We start from the raw sequence: 10,009 nt of genomic DNA, 5'->3' as shown, positions 1-10,009 counted from the left end.
TGCATTCTGGTGGTAGAAGCTGCGACTTTCTCGCGAAATAGGTCCCATGAATTGCGAACATTGCGAGGTTTTGTAAGCTATTCAGGTCGATAAATGTCATCTGTTCTGATGTATGCGATATATGCCCATAGGTAATAACCCGTATAATAATGTCAATATCGTCAATATGTTGTTGCGGTGCAAAGGAGCATTTTAATCGCCGTGCCGTTTTTGTTTGTCAGTTTAAAAAGTCGAAGTATATATTGTTTGGTTGAAAGGTAAAATGGCCAGCCGCATTGTTTCGTCTGCTACAGTTAAGGCGGTAAAAGGAAGACGGCTTATGCAGTCTAGGGCTGCTTTAGTTTTGGTGTGTGAAGAGAAATTTACAGTTTTTGCATATGATATGTAAGAACCTAACCTAACCTTTTGTGTGTACATTTGGATGACTTGAGCGCTTTTATTTTTCAGACACCAGCAGCTGTTAAAAAAATAAAGGAGATCCTGGCTCAGAAAGTGGACAGTGTATGTATCCAGAATAATTTTCTTTGACTGAAACAGNTATATATATATATATATATATATATTTCTTTTGTTTATATATTTACTAAAGAGATGGCAAGTACGTATATCATGGCACGCACATTAGTATATGAAACCAGTTTTATTGCTGGTGATGTGTTTGGTTTAAGTGTGTACCATCTAACGCTAGTGTTGTGCTGCAATTTTTTTTCATGTTATTGGTTAAGAAACAATTTATACAGAGCATAATTTAGATGTTGGATTGCACAGTGCCTTGCTCTGTTACCACCAATCTGAATACAAAGCCAGATTCATGAAAGTGTACTGTGCATCTCAAAGTGTGTAATGATGTGATTAGCTGTTGCTGAAACCAGCTTATACATTGAAGATATCAAGCTAACATATAACTTCTGAGAAACCTCATAGTTACCAGAGTACTGCAAGAAAGGCACATGAGACAATTTCCATCCCAGTAGAATTCTGCCATATGGATACAATGTTGACAGATGACTTGAAACACCAAATTTCAAGCTTTGACAAACATGTATCCACCATTACTGTATTTAATTGTTGAAGATTTTACTCAACATTGATAGGGTTAATGAAACAGATCAAAGTGCATCCTTATCTAGTGACCAGCTGCATTCAGCAAGTTAGAATGGTGTTAGGTTTAGTAAGTGTAACATCAAAATTGCGGGATGATAAGGTGTTCAAAGTGGTATACATGATTACATACAGTTATGAATGACCATAGCTCAGTTGTGTAATAACTAGGCTGGATAACCAAGGAATTGTGGTTCAGTTCCTGATTTCCAGTGGGTATAGGTGGCTCTTTCATTGGGGTAAAGTAGCCAAGGCATGAAGATGACCACACACCTCTATCAAGTACTGAGGCTTACCATGTATGGAGTGAGGTCAGTTCCAAAACATGTAGAATGTGATATACCATGTTTCTGGAATGTTATGGCACACAATAAAAAGGTGTTATAACATTTTCACACTGCACAGTGTGAAAATATATTGTTTCTTTCTCTCAGCCCAGAGGTAATTTTGGAAGGTGGTGGAAAACCAGTGCTTATTAACTGAAATGAATTACCAAGTGCTGATCTGAAGTGGTCTGTCTCCTTTAGCAACTTGAGTGAGAAGTCTTGGGGTGACTGGGTCTGTGTATGAAGTGGTGGTGGCATGGAATGATGAAATGATAATTTGAAGGAAACCAGTGAGCTCTTTTTTTATTATTATTATTATTTCTTCCTTATTCCATTACATCTATAGTAGGCAAAAGCCTTAGATACAGAATTGTGTCAATTTATGTTGCTAATACTCTTAAGCAATTGTCAAGAAGACTTATAAAATAAGACAATGTATGTTTACATCATAATACAATTTCTCTCTAGCGTAATACATTAAAATTTAAGATAAAAGGTTCTATCAAAGGTAACAGAATATTTTGGTCATATAGCTTAAACATATATAACAAATCCAAGATATAAAAACATTACATTTATAAAAATACAAAATTACAATTTCATGATGACCACACATCACTCGTCCCCAGTTCAATAAAACATATACTCAGGCCTCACACAGACAGACCAAGCTGTCAGGACAACACACACAGGTGGTGGGAAAACCACTGTCAAATCCACAACCTTCCACTCCACACATATTGGCAAGCCATATCATCGAAACAGTTTATTTTATCTTGTCAATTATATAAAGCAATTGTTAAAAAGACCTATTGTATATGACAAGTTTGTCACATCACATACAACTACTTTCTAGTACAATACACTAAAATTGTACACCACAAATCCCACACTGCACTGAGACTGAAGCTGAGCTTCCACAGTGAGAAGCCAGGATCTAACCACCTCAATTATGGCATGGTGTTCTTGTATGTAAATCAGTCAATACAAGTGAAGTGTACATGAATTTGTAACAGAATAAAACAGTGAAGTTATCTGTAGAGAATTGCCATAACCTTTACACATTATGTTCTGAGTTGTATCTTTATGTACTTTTATTATTGAATGTTGTGCTACAGCTGATGGGTTTTAATATCTTTGGCTACATTTATTTCCATTAATTTATGATTTTCTAATGGTATGGAGTTGATAGTTGAGAATATGTTGAATAAGCAGCTGTGGACAGCTAAAAATAAATTATCCTCCAGCATGAGGGTTATGACATGTTACACCAGGTCTCATTCTTCAACAGATAATTTAGAATACCTAAGCAACTGACAATAGTACTGAAGTATATATCTTGAAGAAATGGAGTGGAAGGGTGTTGTTGGTTTCATCTGGCTCAGAATAGGGATCATAGCAGACTTTTGTGAACATAGTAATGAACTTTTAGTATGTAAGGTGAACAATTTTTTAACTAGTTGAGCAGCTGTGTTCTTTCTAAGAAGTACTGTGAATTATTTATTGTCAAGTCTGTTCTTTAAACTGATTATGTAAGAGCAAGTTCAGAATGTTTGGATGAGAAACAGGTGATATTAAGAGACAAATTCTGTTTGATGAATGGTACACCAATTCCTCATTTATGTTTGTTTTAAAGTAAACATTAGTGAAACAGTGACAGTGTCATTAGTATATATTGCTGTTTACCAGAGATATGTTATGTACTGTTGTGGCATCACATAATGATTATCAGTTTTGCAACATAAAACTGATTTACCAACTGCACCATAGATGTTGGAATATATGAAAAAATGTAAAACACTGGGAAAAAAGGACAACAAAGAACTCTTTGAGCATATGTATATTCCTTCAGATTTTTTGGAAACACAAACAGGTTCCTGAGATGGCAGTCAGGAGGGCAGGAGATTGGTGTAAGTTGGCCACCATCCTGCGAGGATGTGAGTCAAGGAGCAGAGCTTCATCCACTGTTGGAAGACGTTACCAAGCAGTGCAGTGAAGACCGTGACTGAGAACACTATTCTGTGTATGATAGTGATTTGTAAAGTGTAATTATGAGTTACATGTTAAAGTGTGCAATAAATTCAATTACCAATCCAAACGCTGTATGTAGTCACACATCACATGACAGTATCTTCTTGGAGGAGGGACATCATAGGGTTGTCCATGATGGCCTGACTCCAAAAAGAAATTCATTACTTTATTATTGTGGTATGTATTAAGATTGTAACTTGCTTTGATATTTCAGATTGGACTGAAAGTTGGTGTCCGACAAAGAGGATGTAATGGTCTGAGTTACACATTGGAATATGCAATAGAAAAAGGGAAATTAGATGAGGAGGTGGTTCAAGATGGTATGATACAGTTTGTAAAGACATTCGAAGATATAATTTAACCTCTCAATTAAAAAGTACCATGCTTATGGTTACAACAGTTATCCACATTTTTATAACAGATGTTTGCCGATTTGTATAGCATCTTCCTCCCTTCATCCTCTATACCCTGCTTTCAGTCCAAGTTAGTTAGTTGTTAGTCCCCTCACCTACATCAGTGCTGTCCATTCTTTTTGCTTTCCGTCCTCCTGCATCAGTTATAATCTAGTCCATCTCTCCGCCTGGGTCAGTACTGTCCTTCTTTTCAGCTTTTGATCACTCTTCAAGCCTTGCCTTGAGACCCTGATAATGCCTCTACTCATACTAGAGCTGTCCTACTTTTTCTGCATTGTCTTTCGTACATACTGTACCTACTGCTGTTGTTGCTCTCTGTGCCTACCTACATCTCCCATTGATTGTTCATGCTTTATTTTCCCATCTCCCTCTTGGGATGAATAATGGTATGTATAAGGACGTCTATTCATTCGCTCTTCTTGTTGCTTTTCTTAGTTTCTTCAGGGTTCCTACCCTGGCCTATGCCCATAACACCCTTTTGTATGTCTGATCTGCACTACTTGCTTGACTTGCTGTTTGTCCATGAAGATGTTCTTCCAGAAATCAGTAAACTTCTACCAGACTACACAGCATCGTGCTTCAGAAGATAGTGTTCTTCATAGCTACTGCTGTGAGAATCTGAAATCTTAGGGCGGCCGCACACCAGCTGTGTCAAGACATGAATCAAGACATGAGACAAAAGACGCAGTCTTGCTTCATTTGTGATTCGTAAGCATCATGACTCAGGCCGGTGTGCGGCAGTTTTCATAATCACATTTGTTTTATCTGTGCTTTCTTTTCATCATGTCGCAGACGTGTCTTGACTGTTACATGTCTTGACTCGTGCTGGTGCGTGGTCTACCGTACATGAACAGTAATTATATTATGGGATACGAATGTGTGGAATTAGAAATGGAGTAATTTTCTACATAGTCCTCACAAGTTAAAATACTTTCATATTGGTGTTGAAACTTTATGACCAGTGCTGGAACATCTTAAGTAACTGCTCTGTGTTTTTAGGAGCCATTTTGACTGATCATAGTGATAGAACTGTTCATTGAGACATTGTACACTTACTGCTTGGAGGTTATTTGAGAGCCTGCCATGAATTATTTGGCTGGTCCAACAGAAGAGAGATAAGCTCCTCCCTCACAAGTCTTTGAATTCGCAGCACAGGTAACAAACCTGTAGTCTGTGCCATAGCTGAAGTGGTTAGTCGCTGGCTTCCCACTGTGGCGGCCCGGGTTCAATCCCGGGTCTGGTCAAGTGGGATATGTTGTGGACAAAGTGGCGCTGGGGCAGGTTTTCTCCGAGTACTTCGGTTTCCCCTGCCAATCTTCATTCCACCAATTCTCCACAATCACCCTCACATATCATCTGGGGCTGGTACAATAGGCCAGAAGTGGCTGCATTGCAAGGGACTAAGTCCCACCCCACTAGCAAATAAAAAAAAACAAGCCTATAGGCCAACAAACCAAAAAACAAAAGTTTGTCTAGATCACACCAGCTGCTTGAAATGGCCACTGTTTATGCAAACATTCCTCGCTCATGTTCCTGTTTGGAAAAAGAAGAAACCTGAAGCATTAACCCCTGGCACACTGCACAAAATGTGTAAGGTATTTTTATTTTTTGATGAGAATGTGCATGCCCAGCACTGATTTCATCCAGTTTATCTTCAGTGAACACACTTAAGATTTCATTCAGTTCTTTGGTTAAACAGAGACCCTGCCTATCTGAATTTATTTACAGATGTATGAATAGTTTTTGTATTGTTTTGTTTTGTATTTTTTATTTTTTTGTTTTTTTTGTATGAACTGTAATATTGTGAAATTGATGCCTGAATTCTCTCCTTGCTGTTTGCATAGGTATATTACATTAACATTTCTTTAAATATGGTAATTGTCATTCCATTTGGACACAAGAAGCAACATGACTGTTGCTGGGGCTTTGGCATACAGCCAACAGGCATGTAATGCATAAGCTCTCTTCATGGTAGCAGTTTTAAGTATTTACTAGGGCAATAGTGAAGAGAAGTTCAGCCATTCCATAGAAATCTAACACACCTGAAAGTAAACTTTTCACCTCACAACCTCCGATTGTGGTTTAATTTAGTATACGTATTAGTTCTGTAGCCAAACATTTTGTGTATTATACCTTTCAGTTTCACATTTTCAGTAATTGCCATTGGGAATGTGAAACTCTACTGTAATTCTTCAAGGCTCCGTTTGTATTCATTCCAACCCAGTTCCATGAGATTCCCCCAGCATTTTATGGAACCCGAAGGTTCATTACCATGTCCACAAGAGCCCTCCTGTGGTCCCTATCCTGAGCCAGATCAATCAAATCCATACCATCCCAGCCTGTCTCTAAGATCCATTTTAATATTGTTCACCCACCTATGCCTTGGTCTTTCCAGTGGTCTCTTTCCTTTTGGCTTTCCCACCAATATCCTATATGCATTCCTCTTGTCCCTCATTCGTGCTACATGCCCTGCCCACCTCATTCTCCTTGACTTGCTGTAAGATTCTATTGAATTTCCGCCATAGACACCTTTGATTGTTTTCCAGAAATTGTCACACTGTAAGGGGGTGTGGCAGAGTGCATTGTCATGGTGCAGGATCCAGCTGACTGCAGAACACCAATGTGTCTAAGCCTGTTGCGAGGTGCTCCCCAGTAAGCAAATATTCCACTTCTGTGCATTCCACCCTTTGTTTTACCAGGAAGCACAGTTATCTCTGTACAGCTAAATTTCGGTAATTTTCTTAATCCATCCTCATACTATGCTGTTGTATGATAGATGCAGCATGCATTTAATCTGTCTCCCACTGCACTGCATGTGAAATGGTTATATTTATGAAGTGTTTTAAATTAAATTTGGAACCCCTTTCTGCTCTGAGGTTTGTGGCAGTGTGAAGTTCTTGACACTGTCAAATTTTGAAATGATAATTGGCCTCCTGATGAAGATTAGCTTTGTGTAATGGATCCCTAAACTATACCACCACCAGGTAGTGGTCAGTATCACAATTTGCTGCCCTGAGTGATTGGACATCACATATACTTGATTGTCGTCTCCTATCTATCAAAATATGGTCTATTTGACTGTGTATCTTCCCATCAGGGGATATCCAAGTAAATTTATGAATGTTATGATGTGGGAACATTGTACTTTTGACAGTAAGATTTTTTGATGTGACAAAGTTTACTACTCTAACTCCATTATCATTACTAATTTCATGCAAACTCTCCTTCTCAGTTGTTGGTTTGAAAATGTCTTCCCTCCCTGCTTTGGCATTGAAATCTCCTAACAAAATTTTCGTAGGGTACTTCGGGAATTTATCAAATACATGTTCTAGTTCTTCATAGAATCTATCCTTTATGTCATCAATTTTATCTTCTGTTGGGGCGTGAACATCATAACAATGATATCACACCAGCGACCTTTTAATATTATATATGATATCCTATCACTAACGAACTCTACCCTCTTAACTGCAGATACGATTCTCTTATGTATGAAAAAACCTGTACCTAATTCATGATTTTCATTCACCTTTCCATAGACAAATGTATATTCTCCTGCATGTGCAATGCCACCTCCATCCCATCTGACCTCCTGCACTCCTGCTAAATCTAACTTATATTTTAAGATTTCTTCTGCCACTGCCCTGAGCGAACCTGCCCTATACACACTTCGAACATTCCAAGTGCCAAATCTCGTATCTATTTTCTTTAGCTTAGGTCATTTATCCAAGGAATCTGGCCAGGTCTGAGGCTTTCTGTTCATTTTTGCAACAAAGTAATTTTTTTATGGTGAGGAGTTGTTAGCCCCACGCCCAACCCCCAAGCTGGAGGGCCACCCCTCTACTGGACTTTTTACTTACTTACTCATGGAGCTGATCCCTTCTTGAGGAGCCCCCAATTCTGCAGCTACTCAAGAATTTCCCAAAATTATATGGAACCTGAACGTTCATTACCAAGTACACAAGAGCCCTCCACTGGCCCCTATCCTGAGCCAGATCAATCCAATCCAACCCATGCCATGATATCTCTTTAAGATCCATTTTAATATTGTCAACCCACCTATACCTTGGTCTTCCCAGTGGGCTCTTTCCTTCTGGCTTTCCCACTAATATCCTATATGCATTCCTCTTCTCCCCCATTCATGCTACATGCCCTGCCCACCTCATTCTCCTTGACTTGATCATTCTAATTATACTTGGAGAAGAGTATAAGTTATGATTCTACTCATTATGGAATTTTCTCCAACTTCCTGTCACTCCATCTCTCTTCAGTCCAAATATTCGTTTTATAATTTTCATTTTGATGATGCAGTGTGTCCAGTGAGAATCTGTACAGCAGCAAACACTTTGACATATATTTCAAGAAGGCATTTCAGTTCCATAATATAGGGGTAAAATATTGTGATGGCCATTTGTTCCGTTCCTTACATAGCATTTTACTGCTAGATTTGTTGTAGATCAAAGGCTTCTATACATGTAAATAAGTTGCATCTCTGTCTGGACCCACTGAAGTATTTAAATAAACTGTTAAACAGATTTCACTCTTTTCAGCATTACAATCTACAGTGTATCACATAACAGATTCTTCTGCTTTCATTACAGGAGTTCGGGTTATCATTGACAAGAAGGCCCAACTGACACTTCTTGGCACTGAGATGGATTATGTGGAAACAAAACTGTCATCAGAATTTGTTTTTAATAACCCAAATATTAAAGGAACTTGTGGTTGTGGTGAAAGCTTTTCAGTTTGACAATACGTTGTATATTTTAGTATATTTATAAATTATTTAAGTTTTTCATTTCTCATTGTTGGATAAGTTTTCACTTTATTGTTAGTACAACAAGACACTCTAAAAAGTGACTTGTAAAATTTCAGTGAATGATAACAAATACAGATTTTTTTTTTTTACTAATGGTGTTAAAAGACCTGTCATGTTCATAATAAATTAAGTTTAGAATGTTGGTCATAATATGTGAAAAGTGATATTTCATAGTTGACTACTATTTTTCTTGTTGCCAAAGAGTGTGGAAATTTCAGTTTTAATTGTGTGTTCAAATTGTAGAAAGGATTGTGCACATTAAAATTGAAGTATCTGAGAATATACTATTTAATATTTGTAAAAAGTTTCAGCTAATGTGTATGACAGTAGGAACCCATTTATCCAACTTGACTTTTCTTTAATCACAAGCTTTTATAAACAATGAACTTTAAGATTTTATGAGTATTGTAACGTGTTTCTTTACTGAAGACGCCGTTCAGATTTATTTAACAACCTACAAGTATCGGCTACAATTAACTATAACGCTGTTGCGGGGTTTCACAATTTACAACCCCTATTCAATATTCAGTTCACTCTATTGTCAGTAGTCTACACGTTTTTATAACGCGGGAGTTATACAAGTGCAACTGTATCACACATTCCCAATTATTACTCGGTTATCACGAACTATCACTGATTCTCACACACGCATCCGTAACTCATAACTCGCCGCTGGCTAGATTCCAACTCAACTGTCTTCGTAGGCAGTGTAGCTCTCTTATATAGTCGCAGTGCCCTCCTGTTACACAATGGGTACCGCTGTTGCCTGTTACCCGTGTCACAGCTGCGTTGCATGTTACGTCACCGTGCGGAGAGGGGAGGGGTGTTGACTCGCCTATTACTGTAGTAACAACAGCGCTACGATGCCGCCACATACCGCTGGGGAGGGAGGGGTCCTCCGTTGCGCAACATGTCACAGTATGTATTACTTTCCATTTATAAACAAATTATTCTTGCATTTCTTTGTGATGTTTCTTTTTAATTTAAATACCCCAAGTTTTGGGACATTTAATGCTGCTGTCCCTGAAGTATTATGCAAAGCAAACACATGGTTTTGATCTTTAACTCCCTTGTGTATGACAGCTTCATTCATCTTGTGGATTATTAAAAAAAGTCTGTCAGTGTTTGTGAGAATAATATCACACCAGATGTTATGCCTTTCAAGTGAACAAGATTAGTAAGTGCGTGCGTGAATAATGCACGTGTACTGAGTGCTTCTTAGGAAAAGATCTCCATTTTCAAAATTTTGTTGTGAGGTTTAAGTCTTCTGTGGAAGTTTGAATTATATTATCACCAGTCAAGAAGTGGATGGTCACAGC

The 10,009-nt window shown here is 38.0% G+C and overlaps 1 protein-coding gene across 1 annotated transcript; it reads left to right on the top strand.

Annotated features, from left to right (window-relative positions):
• LOC111872048 (iron-sulfur cluster assembly 1 homolog, mitochondrial) lies at positions 1 to 8,972 on the top strand. Its single transcript, XM_023865546.2, has 4 exons — positions 1 to 346; positions 448 to 501; positions 3,673 to 3,778; positions 8,473 to 8,972. The coding sequence occupies exons 1-4, from the start codon at positions 263 to 265 to the stop codon at positions 8,619 to 8,621; spliced, it is 393 nt and encodes a 130-aa protein (XP_023721314.1). The 5' UTR covers positions 1 to 262; the 3' UTR covers positions 8,622 to 8,972.
• The last annotated feature ends 1,037 nt before the right edge of the window (positions 8,973 to 10,009 follow it).

Source organism: Cryptotermes secundus, unplaced genomic scaffold (assembly GCF_002891405.2).
Source record: "Cryptotermes secundus unplaced genomic scaffold, Csec_1.0 scaffold162, whole genome shotgun sequence".
Lineage (NCBI taxonomy): Eukaryota > Metazoa > Arthropoda > Insecta > Blattodea > Kalotermitidae > Cryptotermes > Cryptotermes secundus.
The sequence above is the reverse complement of the archived record's forward strand: the minus strand, read 5'-3'. Positions and strand labels throughout refer to the sequence as shown.

Coding starts and splice junctions, on each gene's coding strand:
- LOC111872048 (XM_023865546.2), top strand. CDS start 263: ATGGCCAGCCGCATTGTTTCGTCTGCTACAGTTAAGGCGGTAAAAGGA. Junction 502..3,672: donor TGGCTCAGAAAGTGGACAGT/GTATGTATCCAG, acceptor TTGATATTTCAG/ATTGGACTGAAAGTTGGTGT. Junction 3,779..8,472: donor TGAGGAGGTGGTTCAAGATG/GTATGATACAGT, acceptor CTTTCATTACAG/GAGTTCGGGTTATCATTGAC.